At 28.9% G+C, this 27,350-nt stretch overlaps 3 protein-coding genes across 4 annotated transcripts; all 3 read right to left on the bottom strand.

Annotated features, from left to right (window-relative positions):
• Window positions 1-1,689: 1,689 nt before the first annotated feature.
• On the bottom strand, window positions 1,690-2,928 carry LOC125370868 (protein CASPARIAN STRIP INTEGRITY FACTOR 2-like). The gene is made up of 3 exons (XM_048378136.1): window positions 2,759-2,928; window positions 2,292-2,344; window positions 1,690-2,150 (listed from the first exon to the last, which is right to left on the bottom strand). Exons 1-3 carry the CDS (start codon window positions 2,838-2,840, stop codon window positions 2,010-2,012), a joined length of 276 nt encoding a protein of 91 aa, XP_048234093.1. The 5' UTR covers window positions 2,841-2,928; the 3' UTR covers window positions 1,690-2,009.
• A 1,671-nt stretch (window positions 2,929-4,599) lies between these two features.
• LOC8284323 (chaperone protein dnaJ 10) lies at window positions 4,600-10,474 on the bottom strand. Of its 2 annotated transcripts, none has more exons than XM_025156277.2 (10): window positions 10,297-10,474; window positions 9,650-9,752; window positions 8,980-9,039; window positions 8,544-8,626; window positions 7,936-8,101; window positions 7,730-7,859; window positions 5,943-6,101; window positions 5,670-5,842; window positions 4,970-5,050; window positions 4,600-4,891 (listed from the first exon to the last, which is right to left on the bottom strand). In XM_025156277.2, the coding sequence occupies exons 2-10, from the start codon at window positions 9,734-9,736 to the stop codon at window positions 4,790-4,792; spliced, it is 1,041 nt and encodes a 346-aa protein (XP_025012045.1). In that variant the 5' UTR covers window positions 9,737-9,752; window positions 10,297-10,474; the 3' UTR covers window positions 4,600-4,789. The 2 variants fall into 2 exon arrangements, with proteins under 2 accessions (XP_025012045.1, XP_025012048.1); XM_025156280.2 differs by having other exon boundaries at window positions 4,600-4,867; window positions 10,297-10,454.
• An 11,390-nt stretch (window positions 10,475-21,864) lies between these two features.
• On the bottom strand, window positions 21,865-23,568 carry LOC8285748 (bZIP transcription factor 44). The gene has a single exon (XM_002512899.4). It carries the CDS (start codon window positions 22,658-22,660, stop codon window positions 22,181-22,183), a length of 480 nt encoding a protein of 159 aa, XP_002512945.1. The 5' UTR covers window positions 22,661-23,568; the 3' UTR covers window positions 21,865-22,180.
• Window positions 23,569-27,350: the final 3,782 nt, after the last annotated feature.

Genomic DNA, 27,350 nt, shown 5'->3' with positions numbered 1-27,350 from the left:
GTTATTTTCTAAAATTAAAATTATTATTTAATTAAAAAGCTAATTAATTAATTAATATAATATTAAAATATTATTAATATACTATTTTTAGAATAGAATTAGTATTATTATTTGATTAAAAATTATTTATTAATTAATATATATTAAAATATAATTAATATGTTCTTTTTAGGATTAGAGTTAGTGTTTAATTAGAAATATAACCTATGAATTAATTGAAAAATTAAAAAATTTAAGTTTGATTTTCATGTATCAAAAGTAAATACACATGTTAATACAAAAATATTATGTATCAAAAATTTATCCATACATGTAAAAAAATAGATCTCATAAATTAATATATATATATATATATATATATATATATATATATATATATATATTAATTAGAATGATAGTGATTATTCTATAATTAATATATAATTGATCATTTTGATTATCCATATTTGTTATTACAAAAAGTTAGAAGTATATTTCTTTATTTAAAACAAAATTCATATGTATAAATTTTAACTGATAATAAACTTAATAAATAGCAAGATTAAATTCAATATTTAAGATTCTTTCCTAATAGAGGTTTGGATATTTCAGGATCCTTTTCCTTTTCCTTTGTTACACATATTAAATGGTTAAAGTGAGATACATTGTTTTAATATTCTCTTTAAAATATATTAAAAAATTCTATATAAGAACAAAATGGAATACAAGAAAAACATGGCCTATAAGATAAAAAAAGGACATTTTGCCTATTTTCTCTACTCTCAAAGGGATATTTATCCTTTGTATCACTCGACTTGGAAGTAATTTAAGCAAATGCATAAAACCCAAATGTTGTATATGTTTGTTAATTACATTAATATTCAAATTATTAATGGTGATAAATGTATATTTTAATTTATTAAAAATATGGTATTAATCCGGATTTACCTCTTTTTTAAATAAAAAAAAAAAAACCACTGATAATGTGTGAAGAACTCAAACATTTGACCACTATTGTTGAAAGACATGCATTTGCACCTATTGAGATTTTTTAATCCCAAAAGTTGAAAATGATTTCCTTTTACAAGACAAAATATAGGGAGATTGACAAATATTTTATATTAAAAACCTCTTTGAGGTCAATTATGCCTTAATTTTTATTCTTTTTCCGAGGAAATTTGGGCCTTAAGTTGGTAAGTATTAGAACTTTTATAGACTTATGATATATTTTACAAAAATCTTATAAAAATTATAATTGACACTCTTTAAATTAAATTTAAATATTATATATAACAACTTACTTTTCTATAACAAAGTTTATTAAGATAGTTAAAATTTATCAAAATTTTATATTTTTAATATATGGGTAGTCAAGCTCAATGAAAATGATTGCAATATATATATATATATATATATATATATATATATATATAGGCGATAATAAATAATAAGGGAGAAGAGATCGTCACGGTCGTATTTACAGGATATTAAATAATATTTTTGTATATTTTAAATCGTACGCACACAAAAAATTCTCTAATTTTCTATACATAACTAAACAATAGGAAAGCAAAAAAAAAATATTTTTTTCTGAAAGATGAAACAAGTTATCTTCAACGATAAATACTTCTCAGTAAAAACTTTATGCATGTATAGTTTTGCTCAACCAATAAGAAACAAACCCACGTACATGATATTATACAAAAGAAAAAAAAAAAAGAAACAGACTTTTTTCTTTTATTTGATTTTGCATGCATAGGTACATATATCAGGACATAACCCACTTCATGAAACAAACTTAAATATCATCCACATATGTCTCTTCTCTAACATCATCTTTAGGGTTCAAAACTTGGTATAAACATATATATTTATATATGCTAGCTAGCTAGCACAGACTAATATTATATTACATATATATATGGCAGAAAACTTTCATCATTATTTATTTATATGTTCGTATGTATATATATATATATATATACTGCTGCTTGGACTCTTAGAGAGCTTTCATGGGTAACACCTTTTTTTCAGTTTGGTATGAGCTTGAAAGGAGGCCTAACAAGAGCTGGTGCAGGATCATAGTGTCCATAGTCTTTTGTGTTAGCTCTTAGAAGCCTTTCTTGAATGATTGTTGCTTCATCATTGTGAGAAGGATTGCTTGATAATTCCTAGCAAGTAATATTTGTCAAATGATTAAAGACATAAAAGAGGAAATGGCATTATTTGTTGTTGATGAGTAGGTAATGAAGTTTGAGACTTTAGAGATTTTAAAGACTTTTTTTGTAAGGCTATGATCATGAACTTCAAACCTCATAATTTGCATCTGCTGGGTCAGCCAACTTATCAACAAACTTGGATCGACCTGCAAAAAGGCAATAAAATTGAAGCAGAGAAATTGTTGTTCTCTTAACGTTTTAAACATAACAAACTAAAGGTATTGGATTCGTTTTCAGACTGCAAAGTCTCGTCGGAGCCGGGAAAGCATAAGATAAATAATATGATGAAATGTGCCAAGAACTAACCAAAACAACCTTAAACAAGAAAAAATTACGCTAGCATGTTAACCCTACCAAGACTATACTTACAAATGATGCTTGGTGCAGCTAGATAGATATAAATTATGTATACAATGGTACTCACGGGATTTATTTCTAATGTAATGTGACTATGTGGTTTCTGTAACCTATTTCTTATGTTTCTTTTGTAAAGGAGAGACTAGACGTACGAATATGGAAGAAAGGCTGCGGTAGTGAAAGAAATAGATAAAAATGCAAACCTGCAAAAGAAGTTGAAAAGAATGGTACTGAAATAAGGAGGAAAAGAAGACTGAACTTCTTGATTAGAAGCATAAGACCCATTATGTTACTATTACCAGCTTTGTATCCTTTTCTTTTCTTCTTCTCTCTTTCAAGGGGATAACCCTAAGTGAAGCTCTCAATCTATATATCTATCTATATATTGCATATCATAAAGAACACTGAAGTCACCAATTAAAGTGGCAAATATTAAAATATGTGATAATAATAATGATATTATAAGTGACTAAACTAAAAGTTTTTTTCTTTGTAGTTTAAAATTCAAAATAGAAAAAGGCAAAAGAAGACCACTTTTCTGTTGTTGGTGCACTAATAAGTCTATGAAGTTAGTGGGTTTGTACATATAGTAGTTAATTAGGATAACTGTTTTGAGAATCACCTTAGTGGAAATTATTAAAATCTCCCTCAACTTGTATATGATTTTCTTTTATCTACATCCTCTACTTGCATAATCCTTTACAATAAGATCCCACATTCCAATATCTCCATTTGCAACTAACCATCCAATGAGAAATTGAACTCAAAATTCAAGATTTTAATTTGCTGAAAGGAAAGGTTGCTTTCTTACAATGACATTAAAAATATGCCTTCAATTTTGAGCAAGTTTAGGAGGAGAAATTTGTAAATTTAAGCTATTCAGTTATATGTGACCCTGAAGGGGTAGCAGTGGAAACTAGGAGGAGAGGAGTGCTTGGTGATTAGAGGGTGTTTGTCCTTTTGTTGTGCCAAAAAGATGAATTAGGTTGGCATAAAATAGGTTTTATGGATGACTAGTGCTTCCAATTATCCATAAAGACAAGGACAACCCACCAAATACAACTGAGAAGACAGTGGTGGAGAATAAAGCAAAAGGCACTGTGGGGGTTTAAAAAATAACCCTTATCTTTCTTTCCTTTCTCTTTTCCCTTTTTTTTTTAATAAAAATTGTATATGCTGGACATCCCTCCCTAATTTGAGTAAATTTTAGCTTTCCTTCTACTATCTGGTAACTTGCTCTGTCTCTTTATTTAAAAAACTAACCAAAATTACTTTCATGTAGTGCTCAAGCTTGAACGTTCATACATGATTGGGAAGTGTTGGGGGATCATATCTCTGAGCATCATCTTGGTTTAATATTAACATTATCTGCAATTTGCATGATTAGTATATGATATTAATACTTTTTCTTTTCCAATGCTTTGTGATAAGAGCTTCACAATATAAACTAATAGAAAGAATGATAGTAATGAATGTTGTATGATTAGTAGAAGGTATAAATTAAATCTCTATAATGGCATGCTTGGCTCTAGTTTGAGTGTCTGCCACTCTAGAAAGCATACCCCATAGCCACTAACTGTTCAATAATTGCAATACATTTGATGCATATTTAAGGGTTAAGGAGAAGAGAAGAAAAGAGCAGAAAGAACACTGGCCTTATCCAGTAGAGCTGCTTAGTTTTATTAGGCAATTAGGTTAGTCACACTATATTCAAATAAACAGAGAAGGCAATGTGGAACAATAGAATTGCACTCTTGCTAGTGAAATATGCAAGTGGCAATGGCCATCAGCACCTTCAATGGTCAATATCTACAGTGTAGCACAAGAAGTCAAAGAGTTCATGTTTTCTGTTCAATAAACATGTAGCAAGATAGCATTGGAGATTTGAACACATGGATAAACCCAAATTTGACATGCAGTTTTAGATGTTGATTGTTTGATTAGTGGATTATAACCTGTTCAATTATCTCAATTATCCTGCTATGAAGGAAATCAGTCTCCTTTTGGTCTTAAATGATTGCAGATTTCAGTGCAGAGAGTGAAGTCATTTCCAAATTCAGTCTAATCACCTTTCCACAATAGGAATCAAAGAACCCATTCTTAACACAAAGTACATAAACAGTCACCTCAAGTATGTTCACAGGTCAACGCAAGGATAAACATTTCAAACACTATGTATGCATCTACAAAGAGAGATTGAGAAATAATATGCCATCCAATGAGTATTAATATGACTATGATGATGAGCCGGCATCTATCCTGTCACTTTCGTGGCGCAGGCTGTTTTCCCTGCTGTATGCAGTTTTGGCACCCTGAGAAGCAGTGAAAATTTGACTCTGGTGAAATTTAAATTCAACATATAATGATGAAAAGAAATATCACCAGTATAGGGCAATATGGAAACCAATACTCACTTGAAAGATTGTTCCAAGTTTTTTCAATCCCTTCGCTCGTAATTTCAGAACATCCTTAGATACACTAGGGTCTTTAAGTACCTGAAATAAAATATGCAGTTAAAAACATCAATTTCCTTTGCTATCTTCTCATTGTAAATGCAGAAATGGCAGTTTCTTTGTGCGGAAAAAAAAGCACCCATTGTTCCTCTTTTTTATTTTTCGGGGACCCTATTGGAACTAGATTCATATTGCATGAAGATTAGATATTGGTACAATTAGATGCATAGTCTCACCTATACCTAATTGAAGAATAGAGGCACCCTAATTCACATGACATCCTAGCACAGAAAATCTGCAACATTGAAGTGACAACACTAGAAACTACTGCGAAAAATTGAATTCAGGCTAATTACCAAATCCTGTGTCGTTGTCCCAGAAATAACATCAAAGGAAATGAAAAGTTACATTTAGTACTATAATGACAGATAAATTTGAATATGTGTTCCTTCTACTATGACCAACAAAACATGCAGACTACTGAATAAGCAACCATCCACTTGATTCTCTTCAAATATTTAGCCTCTCAGGATCAATCAGATGTATTACATACTCAAGGACAAACGAAATTACCCATCACCTATTAGCTTTACATATTATGAGAGCTTGCCGCAAAAATTAAAATTCCATAAGCAAGGAAAAGGTAAAAATAGAGACTTACAGCTTGGCAAACATGTGATAAAGTTGATTCAATATCAACCACATTGATTTGCCAAAGAGATTGAAGCATAGCATCCTTCCTATCCCCAATGGCCTTTAGTAAATTCTCCTCTTTGGTCTCAGTCTGGTTCAACTTCTTCAGATCCTCCTGTATTTGAATTAAAGAAACAGCACCTGCAAAACAAAAAATATATTCATTTGAGGTTTGAATTAAAAATGATAACTTGACAGCCTGTTTCACCATATACAAGTTCACTAAAGGAAGAAACACTACCTGAAGCTGCCATTACTTGTGATTTTATCTGGTGTCCTTTATCTCTCACCCATTCTGCTAAAAAAGGCACCTTCATGTACCTTTTATCTTTCCCAAGCTCTCTCGAAGCTTTCCTAGTGTAAATATAGCCAATAGTATGGAGCATGGCCTCACCAAATGCTGAAAGATTTCAGCTTTATGAGTCAGTAGCAATTACCACTATTTTATAAAAGTAACCACATAATGCCAAATGCAGTATGATGTCCGCACATGCATAAAAGAAATACAGAGCCCATAACATAATTCAGAGATTGTCACATTAAAAAGTAAATGATAAAGAGTTTAAGAAAATAGTCCTTGATGTAGAGTTCTACCCCCCAAAAGAAACAACTAAGCAGTCATAGGACAGTCCTAATGATAAGGATCTTCATACTACCTATGGACTATGTTCATTTAGATTTTTTGAGTGAAAAGCTACAAGAGATATTAACCATTATTCAAGCCAACTCTTTAACTCCAAAACTTCTCACTTCACCCAGATTAAAAGTTTCTCAGTGGGACATTATTTATTGCATTTCTCCTTAAACTGAAAATGACATTCTCTTCTTTGTTCCCCTCTGTAATCACTTGGGTCTTTTTGGCTTCTTTGACCTTTTCAGGGTTCCTCCTTTTCTCCCCAAAAAAGAGAAGAAATCTCTTTTGAAGGTCCGTCTTCTTCCTTTCTCTTCTCCATATCCCAACACTTCTGTTTCAATATTCAGTGAGAAATAGAGAGAATATTTTATCTCAAGAATGGAAACGTGTAAAGTTTAACTGTTGCCATCGCCATGGCAAAACCTATAACTTTTAGTGAAAAATAATCAACCACACTAACTGATGTTGTCAACAGTGACCTAATTACTTGACCAGATTGATGATCAGTTCCTTTAAATGGCACAGTAAACTGCCCTCCGAAAGTAAAATTGAACAATTTCATTATCAGAGTCATTACCTTCAGAGACCTAAGAGTTCAAAGTGATGTAGACAGAGAAAAGCTTTGAAGAAGAAATGAAGGAACGGGATAAAAAACGTAGTGGCATGAAACACAGAGCATACTTCATTATGAGAAAAGTTGCTCTCCAAAATTTTTTATTTTTGGTTATGCTGTCATGTTCAAGTAGAAATTACCACCAATGTGACATCTCTTGAAACTAACACAAATGGAAATTTCTCAAATAAATGAGTGGAGCTAAGGGCAAGCATGTGAGGAGTGTAAAGAAACATTAAGTGTTATTCTGTTCTCTGATCACTCCCAGTAACAACTAACAAGAACCATGTGAGATCATTTTCAGATTACTGAACCATGACTTGGGCATTCTAATTTTTGTTAGAAACATGGTTGCAAAACTATTTGTAATAATAGATATTTCTTTATGTCATTGGATTTTGGTAGTCAAACCCAATACAAACTCCAACAGCACCTACAATGTTTAACACTTGAACTAAAAGTGCAAATAAAAAAGGAACTCAATAAAATACTACTTGTACCAAGCAATAAAGAAATGATGTAGAAGATATCTGGCATAAAACAATCCTATATAAAGATTAAAAGAAAAGAAAAAGGTAACCTAACTAAGTTTCTTGTTTATTCTTCCCTAGGGTAACATCACTTTGACCTTTGCAATTGATAAAGCATCAAATTTGGTTTGAATCTGTTAACAGAAGTTCCCATTTCCTGGTTTCAAAGAAATGCAGGTTCTATAGTCAAAAGTGATTGGAGTTGCATTTTTCTGCAGTAACATAACATGCTATTGCTGAAAGATACATACAAGCTGCAGAAAGGCGGCGCGCTTCTGAGTTGGCCCAATTTATGAACTCATCCACTTGACCTTCCACAAATGGTTCGAGGCGATTTTTCAGAAGTGTTGTAAGTTTCCCTTCCCTCTCTTTCTGCATTTCCTGCAGATTAAAGAATAGTCATGAGCTGACTGACCTGAATAGCCAAAAGTATGAAAGCGCCGTAAAGAGAGAATACCCTCATCTTCTCCTGAACTCTTTGCTTGCGAATTTCAACATCTGGTGTGTCTTCCTCAATTTCAATAGATGATAATGTAGCAAGCGCAAGTTGGCCAATATAGTCTTCAAAGAACTCACTCCCAAATAACATCCCAAAGACAGCTGCAGGATCCAACATGGAATCCCTAAAAAAGAAGATGTTCTCATGTTTTTTTGGCCAATAGACAGGATTTGGGAACACAAGCAAGCAAAAGTTAACAGATAAACCTAGTGAAGCACAACACTTAAAACCCAGGGTATGCACATATTATCCTACAATAATTCCGAGACTCTTAGTCTAATTCCCTCTTACAATTTACATTGTCCCACAAACTTTAAAATTCTTCTATATGATTTTCCATGACAAAAGGTTTCCAGCCACTTTTTTATTTGATTAAATCAAGGCATGCAATCCCCAATATAACCAGAGGGAATTACTATCTTACAAAATTAGATGGTTTCATGGACTAGAAGTATTTCTTGAAGTTGTACTACAAAACTCTCCAAAGGAACTTAACCAACTACATAATAGAAAGCAATGTTATTAATAATAACATTTGAAGCCCATGCTTTAATGTATAAACTTACTGTGGTATTCCTTCCTTTCCATGTTTATCATATGCTTCCCGCTTCTCAGGGTCACTTAAGATCTGATATGCCTCACCAAGTTTCTTTGCACATGTCCCATAAAGAAGAAAATAAGAGCATGGAAGGGAAAATAAAGAAAAGTTAAAAGCTTGTTTAGCAATTTCTTCCCTTTTATGATACAGATTCAGAACTACATAAACATCAAGGAATCTTAAGAAAACAAAAGAAGAAAGCTGAAATAAATCTTCTCAGTAATAAGCAAAAGAACAGCATTTTGGAACTTGAATTTTCCTCACTCTTTAGTACAGTTCAATTATTAGAAAAAAAAATATATATATATATATATATATATATATATATATATATCCATTATGAAAACGGAACTAACAAACTGAAACTTTTATCTTCAAGAGAAAAATCAAATTTTTCAGCTAACCTGAAAATTTTCTGCAGCTTTTGGATCGCCAGGATTTTTATCCGGATGAACTACCCTTGCCTGTACACAAATTCATAGAACAATCTCCTTAGCAACAGGTACTATCATAAGTTATACCATCCTCACAAAATTTTATATCCCCAAAGGCAATAAATATTTTCAATATTGTAAAATACCAATTCCAAAACTGAGACAGATGCTTCTGGAAAAGGAAAGAAACAAAACTGACAGATATTCAGTGGGGTGTATGTATATGCTAAAATTTTATCAAAGAAATCTCATGATTAAAAATAGTCCTCAACCTAGTAGCTCAATAGTCTAGTGCCTGCCTTAGTTGTAATACACAAATTGGGGGGGAAGGGGGTTTAATTTCTGGCACCTCCTCCATTTAACGTATCCGAAGTACCAAAAAGAATCTTGAGATAAAAGATGCATAAAACAAATGCACACAAAATATGAAACTTGCACAAGTTTCCTTATTTATAGCATACAATCAGAAACTGCAAATCCAAGGTAAGCCTTTAGTCGACAATATGAACTTGGCACTTTCAAAAAGCATTGGAAAACACTTCTTTTTGTTAAGCTAATTTATTTGAATGAGAGTGAAGCTATAATCTTTATAATGAACCCACAGTATAGAAAATAACTCGAGGTTGAATCGAAACCTAACCTTGAGGTAGTAAGCCCTCTTGATATCCGCCGGGGAGGCATCCATATTGACACCCAAAATCTCATAGTAGGCAGTATCTTTCACCATTTGTTTCGGTATTCCTCTGGGATCACAACTTTTAGCATTAGAAAAACCAAGACAATAGAATATCCTCATTAGAAAATACAAAAACAAACTAAACAAACAAAGGAAATAAGCAAGCAAAAGATGACATTAAAATGGTTTTTAGACAAGAGAAAAACAATACCCATTTATGAATCAAGAACAGAACACAATTTTAAAAAAGAAAAAACTAGCTTCCAAAATATAGAATTAAACTCCAATGTCACATCCAGTTCCCACAATAGAAAGGCATTGATAAAAACAATGAAAGTTACATGGTGTAAGCAAAATGTAGATCTTACAGCCATATCCACCAATTCAAACAACAAAAATAAACATAAAAGAGTAGTTGACTTGGAGAACAAACAGCTAAACAGAAAAGAAAAAAGAAAAGAAAAAGACTAGCAATCAAAGAACAAAATTCAGAATCAAGAACTTACGCAATTAGTAGATAAAGGTGGCACGAGAAATTGAGATTGTGTATTATTATTATATTAACAATAAATCAGATAAAAATTAGAGAACAATAAGAAAAAGTGACTTACTGGTAGCAAAGAAGGGAATATGAAATGAAATCCAAGAATTATTGAAGAGGAAAATTTGAATGAGAAATGGTATGGTGTTTATGTTGTTTCACTTGAATCTTTGATATTTTTGGCTGATATAATAATAGAAAGTCTTAGCCAGCTATGTTTAAGGAACCAAGCTTACGGTGTCGTTTTCTTTGAGGATGATGCTTCGTGGCACGGAGGTGAGGAGCGACGTGTCCGTAATTAACGAACTGTATTTGGCCATTGCCACCGTACGCAGTCTGCCCAAAGACAATTTTCGAATATTAAATCAATTTTTCAAACTTTTCTTTTCAAAATAATTTTTAATTTATAAAAACAAGTTTATTTTTTTGCTAATTTTTTTAAACTACAGTTCACATATATCAGTACCATCTTAAATTAAAGAAAAATTGGTTCTTTTTTATTCCACGTGTTTATTATTTTAATATAATTATTTAAAATTAATCTGTCATTATTAATTTTTTTTATTATATTATAAAACACGATGATATATGGTATTATTAATTTAGCATATCTTAATTTAAAGTGTAACATAACTATTGGTAATGTATGTATTTTATGTGGTTACCTAATTCTTTCAAAAGCATCTTTGAAAAATTTAAAAAGAAAAAGATGGTTCTTCAAAAATAAAAGTTATAAAGAGAATTGCTAATCTATCAAAAGTGGTATGATTGTATATCTTTTAATTTTAGTATATATAAGAATAACATGTGCAATTAATAATTATTTAATTTTCTAAACCTGAGTGCTTAAATCATTCAGGTGTAAACTGAAATCAACATGAGATAATCTTAGTCATTATTAAGAAATGCAAGTTGATGATGCTTGGCTGTGTCTTCCTCTGTTATCTGGAAAAGAGCTTAATTCCTTAATATTCTCTAAGGGCAAGAGATCATAGAAGTGACGAAGGAAGAGTAAGTAACTATTACAGAAACTTCAAGTAATCCCAATATCTAAACTGAAGTTACATGCTCAATTTTACAAGCAATTGAAGGGGAGACAGTGTAAGCAAAAAAAAACCCTCAAGCCACAACTAAGAAAAATGGCAAACAAAAATCATAACAGGCTTTCCCTTTCTTTTGGTTACCCATGGGCTTCTTTGGATTTCCTTCACTCTGAGAATCTGTGGTAGGCCGAGCATGTCTATATTGTTCCTTTGGTAATCCCTTTTCCCCAGTTCTTGGATCCAAATGGACCTGTAAATAAACTCATTCTTACATTAATGAGCCAAAACTTGTTTATCTTTTGTGGTAATGTTAGTTTTCTTTATGGGTTTCAGGCTGTCTTGTATAACCATATGTATTTAGAAGACACATCGCTAGAACCTCGTAAGGACCCAAGCTTTTTATGTCCACAATCTACTTATAGCAAATTCAATGCAAAACCCATTTACAGGCCTTCAACTCCTAAACTTTAATAGTGCTATGTCAAATCTTTGCACTAGTATTCCTACTTATAATAAGAAATTAGATCATGTTTTTTCTTTTAACTATTAGAGGGAAAATGGGTTATGGGCTACATAACAAGAGTAGTCATCATTTTACACTCGCCATAAAAAGTAAAATATCATCTAGTACATATGTTAAAACTTGAACTTAAAACCTCCATTTTTTTATAAGTATTTATTCTTAAACCAAATTATATCATATATATTTTATTCATATGAAATAGCTAAAAGATTTGAAATAATTATTCTACAGTTTGGTTTAAATTTATGCCAAAACTTATTATTTCATGAAATTATATTGTTTTTCAATTTATGAAGTATCTATTTTGTAAAGAATTATTAAATTATAATTCTTAGTCTAAACAAATAGTTTATTGATAGCTTTTTTTTTTTTTTTTGCAAGCTTTTTCTTTAATAGATAGAACCTGCAATAACACATAACATATGCTCATTTTAACATTTAACATGTACTAAAACATGCTAAATTGCTAATTATTGCGATGGCAACTGGGAACTGCCAATGAAATTAAAATATTAGAAAGCAGTCAATGTTATAATGAAAACATATTCACATGATGACAACTACAATAAGATTTTCTTTTATTTGGTTAAAGCAAAAACAACACCGAAATGTTTGACTAACATAAACAACGAACACATCAATTAGAATATTGCATCTGTGCATGCGAGCTCATTATTTAATCCCTCAAAGTTAATTCAAATCACAGACATGTCCCATGGCAATCTTGAAAATGTACAGGTTATTCATTTTATAAAATATATATTTGATATGTGGCTTTTTTTATTATTATTATATTTTTATCGGTAAAATTTTAATCATAAAATACTTATGATAAATTAATAAAAAAATATAACAATTAATAAATAAAGTCCTATGTTATTGCATAATCAATTTAGTTTATGACTGTTTTAGATTATATATATAATTAATTTTAAATCATTAAAATACAATACTATAAAATTATTATCTATAATCTAATTAAATAGCATATTAGAAAGCAATAAGTACACATATACTAATTTTTTATTATTATAGAATTATAATAATAAATTTCTTTTCTATAACACAATCGACTAAATTATAAAAATAAATGGATGATTATTTGAAATTTTAGATTTCAATTTATTTTTATTGATAGAGAAAAAAGATTTTATTATATAAGGGTTAATTGTTGTCAAACTACTTAATTCATTTCAATAATATATATTTTTATATAAAATTATTTTATTTTGGCTTATGTCGTTAATTTCGGCCGGAATGGCAATTTCGGTTCAATCTCATTGAGATGACCGAGATTTTGACCGATATAGAACGAAACATATTTTATTCTATTTATCTTAATAAAATGAGATACATCGGCTTTCCATTCGGGATGAAATGGAATCAATAATGTTTGACGCTTTTTTTTCCTTTTAAGAATTTATAATTGTAAAAAGAAATAAAGAAAAAGAGAAGCAGTAGCTTTTACTGTCACGTCCAAATTTAATAAAGGAGCTTTAAATACTCTTACCATACTAAGGCTGCATTATTTATTAGTCTGCTAGTAGAAAAAGAATAAATAAATGGAAATTGTGTTTGATTGATCAAAGAAATTATGCTTTTGCCGGAAAAGGTCTATTTGCTAGCAAACATATTACTATTCCAATATTGCACGATTTTCCCATGGATGGCTTCTTCAATTGATATAATTGGAGGACTTGACTGCAATTTCTATAGTTTGTGTAAGAATTGAAGATAGGTCTTTGTCTATATTTTGTTAGATTCATTTTTGTAGATTTTAAGCATTAAAAAAATTCTCAAAACTAGAATAAATCGCATCGGCAGTCACTTGTAATAAAAAGATACCAAATTTTTAATTTGTAAGTAAATGGTTGATAAATTCTACTTTTAACAATACCGATAAATTTTTTTGACATACTTAGAGAATAAATTATATATATGGTCATCAAAATTTACACTTTGTAATAAAAATAAACCGAGCCTTTTATTTATTTTAAAAAATATCGTCTATATATTTTTTTTAAATTAAACTTTTAGTATATTTTTGTTACAAAGTGGAAAATTTAGTGAGTATCTATGTATTTTTTCTCTCATTGTCGGAAAGTTTTATCGATATTATTAAAAATAAAATTCAATAACTATCTAGTTATAAATTGAAGGTCAATTAGCTTGTTATAAATTTAAAAGATTTGATACATTTTTATTATAATATAGAAAGTTTAGTGATTGTATCATTTATCCCTCAAAACTATGTTGAGATAGATCACTCCATTGTTAATTAATATTATACACTAATCCATATAGAAATAAAACAACATAGAGAATTATTACAAAATTGAAAACGTTAACTAATAGTTTGTTGAATTTGTGTATAAAGAGACATTCCATTGGTACATGAAAATTATTGTTAACAAAGAAAAACATATCAAACCTAAAGTAATCAAATAAAACTAATTGTACGAATCAAATCACACTAATAAATAAACTAGCATCACCAAACTTTAATATTTATATTATTGAAAAGAAATTGTACTAGTATTTTTTACCGATAGACGAATAGGTTCGATAGTAAATATTCTCTATGTAAATATGAAAACTATAGCTAATAAAGAAAAATAAATCAAACAAAACAAATATAAATAAGAGATCAAATTTAAATCACAATAATTAACTATCAAATTTGTTTCTCAAAACTGCCAAGTCATTTATAGTTAAATATTCGAGATATTGTTAATTTTAATATTAAATTGTCCATTCTCATATCAGACAAATTCCTGACAAATAACTTCGATTTTCAGCCACCCAAATAAATTTTACAATATTAAGGGCAAAATTAATAACCTTGGTTTTGTGGATACCTAATGAAATTGAAATGGCCAAATAAACATCAAAAGGAAGCAAGAATTCATTAATTAAAAGTAAATTTATTTATATAATTAGGGTTGTGAAAATTTTGGCAGGAAGACAGATCTTGACATGAAATAATAAGCAATGATCAATAATTGAGTTGCTTGCTTGATTGTAGTGGTCTAAATAAACACATTAGCTGTGCTGTCTTTTAATTTTATTCCAAATCATTAGAGTGGGACTTCACAGCAAAGATATAATAGATCCAAACTAAATCAAAACTTTTTGTGTTTTGTCAACAATAAATAAGTAGGATTAAGCACTAATCATCTTCCCTTAAAAGTAATACCCTTTCTATATTAATTCTTTTGGTTACATGTCACGAGCACCCACCACCTGTCAGGCACAAAACTATTAATTTATTTTGCCTTTTAACTTTTTTGAATTACTGGGTAAAAAATATTTAGAAATTAATATATTATCATCTTCTTCTTCTTGAGATGTTGATACATGATTAATTCATTCGAACGCTTTTAAAAATATATATTTTTATATCGGTATTATATTATATATAATATTATTAAAAATTAAAATTTAAGGATCCAACTTTGATTTTAGAAATGTAGATTATATTATTATTCTTTCATGGGCCAAATCATCAAACCATTAAGCTAAGTTACTTACGAATAAGCCATTAATTAAAGTAGTAATTAATGTTGTCTAATGTTCTTCCACATAAATTTATTGTAAATGTGGCGCCTTTTTCTCAAGCTCATGTGATGGCATAAAATGGCATGGCTGGCCACATGCAATCAAACATCTCCTGGCCCAATTTAAACGTTTATTTTATTTTGTTTTTAATCTTTTTGTGGTACAGCATCACGAAACAAATCCAAAAAGAAAAAGGGACATTGCAGGAGATTTCATCATCTTTGTTTCCTCTTTTTATTAAATGGGTTCTATTTTCAGGATCATCCGAGTACGACATTAAATGGGTTTCTTTTGCTTTTGTACAAATATAAATTAATCAAACCACTTTACCCATTTTACCGACCTTGTCTATTTTTCCTTTTGTTCTATTTTATTTTATATATAGGAAATCTTCTTATTAGTTTACAAATTATTGCCATCTTATTTATCTTTTTTTTTTTTTTTTTTAAGTCATTCAATTGAGTGAAAGGTTAAATTACTAAAAATGTGGCTTAGCTAAGAAAAAAATAAAGGACCTTTCTTTTGGCCTTGGTATATATACCCTCATTGAGGTTTAATTTATTATATTAGTGTTTTTTTTTTATTTTTTTATAAATATTTTTAATTTTATGTCCTCGATTATATTAATATTTTTTTCATTAGTTTTTACTGAAACTATTTTTATTTTTTGATGAACGAAAGATTTATGATAAATTAACATGAGTTCCTCTTTTTTTTTTTCTGAAAAAAGAAAAAGAAAATAAAGACATGGGTGGTTTATTTAAAAAAGAACAGTAACAGAGTTGAAAGAAATTTAATTATTTTACCTGTCGTAGATATGCTCTGATATTCTTTTTTTAAAGTGGGCGTTACATCCATTTTGCACTCTAATTACCAATTGATTCATTGGTACATTCTTGTTGCATCCCCGGAGTAAGGAAAAAGAAAACGCTTAGCTTTTTAATATTTGATTTAATCTAATAGATATGTAAATATTTAATTTATATTTTTAATTAATAGGTCTATATATATATATATTATAGAAAAATATTTAAATATTATAAAAGAATAAAATTTAAATATAAACTAATTAAATCAGAAATTAAAATATTAAATTGATAGAATAAAAAATAAATTAGATTTATTAAAAAAATCCAGCAAGATTAATTAAATAATAAAATTATAAGGTTTAATATTTTTATTTTAATTCGAATAGTTGAGTTTTTTATTTTTTATTTTTAAAATAGTTAACGTTCAAATTAAAATAATTATTTCATGTTTTTATAGAAAAAATAGATATGTCCAACGCCTTTATTTATACTTCTCCACATGTTTTTTTTTTTTTTTTTTTTTAAAGAAGCAAATTAAAAGACAGTGACAGGGGAGAGAACATGACAAAAGATGAAGGTGAGATCCAAATTCTAAATTGACTAACCTAATATATATATATATATATATATTTATATAAGATGATTGATATGCATTTAAAATACAAAATTCTTAAATTAAGAGAAACAAAATCCTAAAAATACTGTATTAGATGCCTGGTAACAATAATCAACCTGGCATGTGATTATGATTATTTTAATGTTGTTTTTTTTTTTCTTTCTTTCTAAATATCATGTTCTATTTACATCAACTCAACCTACCCATTGCCATCATGGGTCCATTGCCCTTAACTATTTCATCTTTTAAGAACTTTGTGGGTCAATTGATAAAATTCTTCTGAGTTGGTGGTCTTTTTGGATCCTATATCAGTTGTGAAAAGTGTATTGAGTGAGTTATATAAAATAGTGTATTATATGTCTAATTGGCATGTGTTCCTACATACCCTTTTGGTCTTTGGCATTTTTCAATTAACATTTTTGGTTCATATATTATTATTGATAAAAGAATAACAAGCATAAGATTTAAACTGTTTTAGAGTATAACAATTAGAATTCAAATGTGTAATTAAATTTTGATATTAAGAATTTTATCGTGTTATGGAATAAGAAATTTACCTGAAATTGAGACGTGCAAAATTGATACTGTTTTATTTAATGATGAACTTCAGTAATTTCCGAGAACTTAACAAGTAACAGTAAAAAAATAATTAAGCATAAATTTATAAATTAGTTATATTAAACTTTTGGCATAATTTTTATATATGTAGATTAAAAAACTCCATAATACTTTTTATAAGTCTAAGAAAAAAAAAGATTTAGTTAAACTAAAATAAAGTCTTGTGGGATCAAATCCTTATAACATATAAGAGTATGCATCAAAGAATCTCTATGAATAAATTGGTTTTGTAATTTAATTTATATTTTTCTTCACACGAGAATCAATGAGAAAATTGAGTTGCAAAGAGTGCTTAAAGAAGTGCGGAGTGGATTAAATATTATACAAATGTTAGATTGGGACTATAAACATGACAACTTCTGCCCCCTTACAATGTTTCCTATTTTTTCCTAAAAACAACAAAAAGAAAGTCGGCATCAAAAGACAAATGGAGGAGCTGTGCCTAATCTTTAATTACACCACAGCCCTCTTTTTTATTATTTTAATCATTTTTCTATAAATATTTTTTACACACTCAATCATACATAGTCCACATAATACAAATAGTTATTTTTGTATACTTACTGTATAAAAGTGATAGTTCAGAAAGACAACAATTTAAAATTTAAAATTTAAAATTAATATTTTATTTATAAAAATGTCAATAAACCGTAAATTACATAATATAAATAATTTTATTTACAAATATTATTATTATACACTCAATGGCAGTACAAATAACTTTTTTCGCATATTTACTTCAAAAATGATAATTCAATTAGTGAAAAATTTATACTCTTAAATATTTATTTAGAAATTAAATATTTTTATAATTTTATCACCGGAGTTAGATTTTAAATGTATTTTAGTTAATTATTTGATTGTATCTATTTATTTTAAGGAAAAAAATTATTTATTTAAAAAATTATTGACTGAAAGATTTTGCTTTATTTTACAATTGTATTATTGGTATTAATATTTCTTTTTAAAATTTGCACTTTGATTGATGAATTAAAATTAAGATAAGACTCATTTTTCAGCTAATTAAGCTAATTTCTTTTTCCTTTTATAATTATTTATATCCTTTAATATCATGTTTCTTTCCCATGCCAATACATGACCTACCCACTCTTTTTTCTTTTTGGATACGATAGGTAGACTTGTCTTAACTTTGATTTAATTCAGGAATAATTTCATGTGAATTGTACCAATTATCATAAAAATTAATACTGACTTTTAGTTTTATATGAAATTAAGTTTTATATCATGGTTTATAATTTTGCCACTATTATTAATATTGCTTAACTTTTAGTGCGGGTCAGATCAAAATCAAACATTTCATTCTTGGTTCAGAATAATAAAGCCTATAATTCACCAAAATAATTAACTACAACCATCAAATTACGACTAAATAAAGCTTCAATTCTAAAAGAAATTTAATAATACATAACACAATTTCATTCATAATTCATATCATACTGAGTTTAATTTTTTTATTTAATTAAAAACAATTATTTAATACTTTTCTAATAATCAATAAATACATTTTCATATCAATTTATGTGTCAATTAAAATTATATATTTTTTTGAAAGATTAGCCTAGTACATTCAAAAAAAAAAAGATGAACTTCTCAATGCTGTGAAACTTTCCATTTGAAAACCCATTAAATGAATATAGAAACCTCATTATTCTATTATTAAAGTACATATGGATCTAGAAAATTGAAAATTAATGTACTTAATAATAAGAAAACCATAGCTTTAATTTTTGAGGATCATGTGGGTTGAAGTACTTATGCTGATGATATTGTTCCCTACACGTGGGATTTGTTCTACAATTATATGGACACTCCATGAAATCATGTGTCCTTCCTTTTTTCAACTTTTGTTAGTACTCTTCTTCTCTGTTTATCCCCATTACTTTTTTTTTTTTTTTTTTTTTTATTCATTCGACTTTTTTAATTTCCTTTACCATTAAGCCACCTTTGATTGCTTTAATAAAAGTAGGAAAGAAGTCTGAACTTTTTAATTCTAAGTATTTCACTCTTGAATCTTTTTTGTTTAGTTTTTAATATATGTTTCTACTTATACATAAAACTCGTAGATGATTAATATATATTTATTAGTTTTGAATAATAAAATATGTATAAATTATTTAATATCAAATTTTATATATATATATATAATCAGACTTAAATAAAATACAGTAATAATTAAAATATTAACTATATTTCAAATATTAAAGAAAAAAGAATGGATAAATAAAAGGAAGGTCATCAATATTTCTTTATTTTTAATTTATTTTGTAGTGGGTTTTGTTGAAATTTATCAAAGTCCTTTTTTATTTAAATGGACCATTGATTGGTTATTTCAAATAGGATTTGAGTGTTTTTGATTGGGATTTTGTTTCTTAGGAGTAATCAGAAAAAGAAAAAAAGAAAGAGAAAGAAGATTAGAAGGAAGAAAATGAAGGAGAGAAGGATATTATTTTACTTTTATATTAATAAATTTGACATCATTTTAGTCTTTTTCTTCATTTATCTAATGTTTCAATATAGGACCCAATATGACTGAAGGATGATAAGAAAATAATTGCTTTTTTTTTTTTTAAATACTATTTTTGAACAAAAGACTTCAAACATTGAAATAGGAATTATCAGAAAAAATAGTGAATTCTGAGAATCTGAAGCATAGTTAGTGTGATTTTTATTAAAATAAATAAATAAATTATATATAAATAATAAATAGATATAAAAATTGAGATAAATTTATGGATATTTTTCATATTATAAAGTTTTGAGTTAAAACATCAATCGTCATTAATTATAATTAAGAATAATTAAAATCTATTTGAAACAAACTTCTTTTAAATACTCACTTTTTATAGTCAAATATTGAAATTCGTTTTATTATTAATATTTAACAATTTAAATTACAAAAGGGATCTTCACGATTCATACAATATTATATTTATTAATAATTTTTTTGTATTTATTCAATTCTAAGGATCAACTAAAAATATATATTAATTAATAACATGTTGAATTTGACTGTTGAAGATGAATATTTCTTATTGTAATTCGAAACCTTAATAAGTTGATAAATAAAGAGACTCAGCACTGTAATAATAATTATTTATAGAGGTTAGATTCAAGTGGGTTTCACCTTTGAGAATGGAGACAAAGAAAACCTAAATATGTTACAGAGTTTCCTATGCCAAAACTGTAATTTCCACTATCGACAAGAGCTTGCATTGGGGCCCTTCGCCCAATTTTCCTTTTTCTTTTTGTCCTTGCTAAAAATTCTAAATTAGTGGCTACTAAACAATAACACTTTTGTTTTATCTTTATTTTTCGGATATGAGATGATTAATTAAAAAATAAAATTATCATTTAAAAGATTAATATAAATTTTAATTAATTTCTATTTTTATTTTCATTGATTATACATTATTTTTTAGTTTATAATTTAGAGATCAATTATGCTACATGCATAGATTATTGTTACCTATAGTCTTTAAATACTTTTATTATAAAAAGATAAAAAAGTATTTCTCGGAATTTATATATTAGCTTTAATAAATACTATAAATGTCTATATATAAAAATTTAAATCTAATAATAGTAGAATTTCTATAAAAGGTCAAAAGAAATTTCAACAAAAAAACTAAAAAATTAGTAAATCTATATTTATTAAATTAAAATAAATAAAAAATCTAAAATTGCCGTCGGTTTATAAAAATGGTTAGTGATAAATTAAGAATAAAAAAATTTAACAAAGAAAAAGAGATTAGACTGCCTGAATTATAAAAAAGAAAAAGGAGAGAAGACTGCCGACTATAATCATTTAGTCTATCTTCAAATTGTAGCATTTGGATTTCATGGTTTATTAATATTATTTATTATTATTTCGATTATTTTTTTCTTAGCAATAAAATCAGAAAATTCAGGGAAAAAAGAAAATAGTGTTTATAAGAAGAATGAAACAAATATCATATGAAATCACATACCAAATTGCCTAATTGTTTGGATGATAATAATGAAAGCACATTATTTATGATGTGAGCCCAAAATTCCAAGCTAGCTAATCCGATCTTGCAGCAGCCAAACAGTCCAAATTTAAATAGCTAAACAGTCAGAAACATCCGAAATAATAATTTAAATTCTAAGAAAAAAAATAATAATAGAAAGAAAACACACAGCACTCACAAAAAGACTCTTGTATTTGTTTTATCTTGTGCAACTTATGTACTAATTAAATTATTCAATTTAATTAATTTGTGTTCTTTTTATTCATGGGTCAACCGGCCATATGCACATAATATTAATAAAATAATTATTGTATTTATTAAAAATAGAGACTGTAATATTTTTGGATCGGATCCATTGCATTGAGACTGTAATAAATTAAGGAAAGAAACATCATAGAAAAAGGTTAGGAAGTCAAAATAGCATCCATATTACATAATTGAAGGATGATAACAACAGGAAATAGATATAGAAACTACTGCATGACGATGATTTCATAAATAGCCATTCAACCATTGATATTACACAGCATGAACCCCACAATTTACAGACCAAATACTAATCATCACAAATCCCTTTTTGTTCTAACAACAAAAGCATCCTTATTCCTTAAATTAATTAATTCTTAACCACTCTCTAATCATCTTAATTCTTTAAGCTTTGGAACACTAAGTTTGGAAGAAAATCACATTATTTCTTCTCTCTCTCTCTCTCTCTCTCTCTCTTTATTTTCTCCTCACCATTCCATTGAAGACCGGGAATCTTGAGATGGGTCTGTCCTAGTACTGGAAAATATCAGCTGCAGATGCCATTATGGGCTGATTCAGAAATGACATACTCAATGGATTGAAGAAACTATCAGCAGCAGGTTCATTGAAAGTAGTTGCTGTTGCGTCTCCATAACCACCATTATTGCCAGCGCTCAAGAAGCTGATAATCTCATTCAAGGACTCTAATCTGTGGCTAAGTTCCCCGACCTGAGCTCTAAGTATAGAGTTATCAGCTTCAACATTTAAGTAATGTTGTGTAGTGATATTGATACTTGTGATGAGCTGCTGGTTTTCTCTCCTTAGCTGAGCCACTTGTGCCATTAGATCATCCAAATGCTTCTGTTTTCTCATTCTTGATCTTCTTGCCGATTCTCGATTTGAGATCATCCTCTTCCTCTTTCTTTGATCCATCAGTGCCTGCAAATCTTCTTCAGAGCCTGAGTTTTGCAGCAAACTTGAACCTGAAGATGTTCCACTAGAGGAAGCCATATAATCCAACAACAGCAGCAACAAAAACACAAGTAACAGAGTGCAGAGATTCTTAATTATTATAAAGAGCAATCAAGAGAGAGTTGTAGGGTTATAGCAGGACCCAACTAGTTATAATAGACTCAAAATAATGCAAGATTATTAATACTAGTATATAGATTTAATATATAGGACTTAATTATATGCTAATATAACAGATTCGTTGACAGCCAAAATCATGAAACGTAGTATAACCAGTAAAGGAAAACAACTGAGAAAGATTGAACAAGATGGGTCCTGCGCCTGAAGGTGGAATTGATCATACACCCAGAAAAGAAAAGCTCACTGAGAATTGGAGACATGAATCTCAAACATCAAGAACAAAATATTTAGCATCAAGATTGACTTTTGAAAAAAAAACCCCACAAGGAAAATCGTTTAAACTGATGCTGGAGATATTAATTAGTCTCAAAAACACCAACCCAGTACAGAAGTTGGCAACTTTTTGAGATTGGAAGTCAAGAAATTGAGAGAGACAGAGTGTGCATGTGTGTGTGAACTAAGAAATGGGCTGTTGATTTAGGATTCAAGAAACTGAAACCCAAGATCAAGATTAAAAGGAAAAGAAGCCAAATTGGAAGATGGCTTTAGTTCAAAGCTAGAGCTTTGAGAAAAAAAAAAATTCTATATCTTAGACACAGAGTAAATAAAGAAAAACAGAGAGTATGAAAGATGCTAAAGATTTTCTTAAGGAGGGAAGGAGAAGGAAAAGGAGAAAGGGATTTAGAGCAAAGAAGCTGTGGGATTTATAGGGTTAAAAAAGAGACCAGCACCAACAAGTTGATGTCAAAAAATACTTTAAAATTAATATGGAAGAGAAAAAAATCTGAGAAAATAAAGTTGAGAGGAAAAAAAAAGAAGAAGAGAACTTTGGAATCTCCTCTGTGAGAAAAAAAAAAAAGAAGAAAGAAAAGCAAATGGAGGAAAGCTGATAATGACATGTGAGGTAGGGGAAGAGAAGAGGACTCCACAACTGTCCATGATCCAGCTGGGAACCAACAAATATTTCACAATTTATTATTAATTTATTTTTTAAATCAGGGCAGAGGACAAAATCTTTTCAAGTTACATCAAAAGGATGGTGGTGATGGGTAGTTAAATTCATATCTATTAGATTTACTGCGGAGTCAAGTTGAAGTTACCGGTAACAGAGTTCCAGGCTGACAGCCCCATTTCTTTTTGAGGTTTATGGTAACTCCACTTTTGCTATGTTACCCTCTCATCTCTCTCTGGCTTATGTACAGTAATTATGTTTTGGACCCTTGTTGGTGAAGCTTAATTATAGAATGCATGTGCTGTAATTAGTCATGAACCAGGGCAGATTTGGGTCTGACTCAGTTGAGGACAGAAGTTTGAGCTTATTATTATGGCTCCCCTTCTTTGCTACCCGAAGTTTAGGGATAAACTTATAGGGATAAGAAAGGGTCTCTTGTAGGGAGCTAAAGCGTAGATTCCTCTCTCTTCAAGTAACTCGAAGAGGATGAACCGCTTCACAAAAACCCTTTTCTATATGTTACAGTTTCATCATTTTCTAATAAAATTCTTTAATTAATTTATAACAAGTGTGCAACACAAGGATGGATATTTCTATAATTATATATTAATAATAATAATGTTTAAATCTGAAAATAAAATACTTTTATAACAACCAACAAAATTGTTGCTAAATTTTATTTTATTCTAACAACTTTTATCTTTACCGTTGTTTGTTTTTTTATGGGAGCTAAAGCTGATAAATTCTCTCATGTGAGAAGCATCTTTATTAATTCAAAAGATTTTCTAATTGGATAAAAAATAAAATTCATATAAATTTTGAAATGTTTTTATTTAGACTTTGTTTATATATTAATTTTAAATGATAATATAAATACCAATCGTGCATATACGTATAATTAGCGTACAATATGAAAAATTTAGACGCAAAACCGACTAGGGAATCTTAAAAAGAAAAAAAGTTAAGAGGGTTTTCACAGGATCATCAGCCACTCCTGTCTCGGAGGAAGAAGAAGATGGCTGGATGGCTGGCTTCAGTTATTATATGTCTATGGCGCAGAGTCGGTGGCCCTGCCGCAAAGCAGAAAAAGACCACTGGCAAAAGGGGAACCTTTTCTGCCCCCACTTTTGCAAAAACTGATGTTTCATTTAATTTAAATCACGAGACGATGTCGTATTGGGAAGCAACATGAATCACACATCCCCAAATGTTGCCTCATTTTCATCAGAAGATTTGAAAAAGAAAGAAAATAAATAACAAGTTTTAAAAAAATGCTGTCAACTTGCAGTAATGTTCTGATACGGTCGAAAGAAAAATCTAGGGATGTATCTGTAACTCTTTTTTATTATTTCTTGAAATTCGTGCTCCTTTTATTATTGTTAATATTTTTAATAATTATCGATTCTCCCCAAAATAGCCATGTGTGGTGCACTATCAATGTTGGGAAGTGGAAGGTCTTTTTTGTCATTATAGTAATTAATTGCATTATTTATATAAACAACTGTATGCTCTCCCTGTGGCCCATGATGCACTTGTGTGCGTAATAGCAGCAGAGCAGGCAGTGCACAGTGGTGGCCTTCTGTGGCAGTGAAAGGTACCAGTGTTTGGGGTTTGCATATTTTTATCTTTTATTCTCCCACTTTTGATTGTTTCTATTCCTGGTTCACCCGCAAGAGTGAATTCATATATATATATATTTAACCAAATTATCAATTTGGCTCCTCATTACACTCCATCAACTTTTAGCTCCACTAGCCAAAGCAGCCATTCGATCCGTCGCCATGTTAGCTTATTTATAGATATACTTGACTTGGACCTCCCATTCTATCTAAATTCTATTTTTTAATAACATTATATTTAATATTTATAGACATATTTGATAAAATTACGTATTTTTATTATTTTTCACTTTCATGGTTACTAGAAACCCAAAATTAATAGTCTCACCCACTATGGCCAACCGTTTTTTCAAATTCCAAAGAACCCAATTCCTCAAACCTTATCAGCTGCACCGTGATCATCATTTCTTCCATCATCCTGCATGAGTGGCCAAAACGCAAGTTTTTCTCAAAGTCACCAAAATATAATCTGAACCATATGATCGCTCCTGCATTATCAATAACAATGGAGAACAAAGATAGAGAGGATGAAGTCATACCTAAATGGTGTAATGCTAGAAACCTGAAAGGAATTGGATAGGAAAAAAAGAAAAATGACGATTCATGTACTTTAAACGAAATAGCAATAATAGAGCAATGGAACAAGGAAAAGATACTGGTAGTGGTAAGTGACAGAAGATGATAATACTAATACTATGATGTTGGGTCAAAGGTTGGCCTAATGATTCTAGATGTAACAACACTAACCCAATTTTTGAGGATTTGTATTGTATCCCTTGACTCTTTCACTCTCTCTCTCTCTCTCTCCTTTTTGTTTTGCCTCTGGATGTGATAGGGTTTTTACAATTCTTCTTGCCTTTTACTTTCCTCTTTCTTCTCCATTTGTTAATTTTTTTAAGCTTTATCTGCCTAAAACGAAAAGTAAAAAACCCACTATCCTTTTTTTTTTTATTATTATTGTATAATTGGTACCCAGTTCAAGCCTTTAAAACTGGGCCACAAACAAAAAAAGGCATTATTTTCCCGTGGAATTTTTATGCACAGTTCTTTAGATTTTATTTTATTTTATAGACACCCATGAGTTAGCAGCCATAGCAGTATATCTCATAAAAAGCAAAAAATAAAGCTAATTACAGACCTTGTGTAATGGATTTTGTCAAAATCAACAAAAGTTAAGAATTTGAATTCTAAATTCTTATAAATTTTTTAATTTATAATTTTATTCACTCCCTCTTGTTTGGTATGCACATTAAATTATTGAAATAAAAAGGAAAATTAAAACAATCACTCATTCTATAAATTCTGCAAAACCCCTCATAAAAGAAGAAAAAAACCCAAAACAGACATTGCTATAATTTACAAAGGAAAGAGATAGTAGCCATTCATACCCACAATACAGTCATTTTCAAAAAATAAGAAAAAAAAAAAAAGCAAGAAGAAAGAAAGGAAATAAATCCCTCTTATCTATGGTTGGGTGCATTGAACTTGATGCATCTAATCTCTCTCCTGAAAATGGAATTTTCCTTCTTGATGAAGGAAAGTATTGGTGGGTACAAGTTGTAGAGAAAATGGATGATAGAAAGAAGTAAGTCAAGTAGCAGCTTCAACAGGCACTTGATGTACTACTGCTTTCTCTGTTCTTTGTTTCACAAAATATCATTAGTCTTTTTATTCAAGTAGGGTCACTCAATTTATGAATCAAAAGTCTCTTTTTATTGCATATACTCTTCTTCTTCTTTTTTCATGTACTAATGGTTATATGGAGAAAATTTTCATTTATAGCCATCCACTTTGGACTAAATAAAATTTATAACTATAAATATGTTATAACTTAATCGAGTTAATATTGTCCGTGAAATGATAACAACGAAAAATAAAATACAAACAATAATATAGTCAAATAATACATAATATATCATATATTTTTCAGAAATATAAATACAATTATTATTATATAAATTTTTTAAGTCAATTTAAAAAATTTATAATTTATTATAATATAAAATTTATTTTTATTTATAAATGACTCAAATTAGGG

Source organism: Ricinus communis, chromosome 8, assembly GCF_019578655.1.
Source record: "Ricinus communis isolate WT05 ecotype wild-type chromosome 8, ASM1957865v1, whole genome shotgun sequence".
NCBI classification, from domain to species: Eukaryota; Viridiplantae; Streptophyta; class Magnoliopsida; order Malpighiales; family Euphorbiaceae; genus Ricinus; species Ricinus communis.
This window is presented reverse-complemented; position numbering and strand designations above follow the sequence as displayed.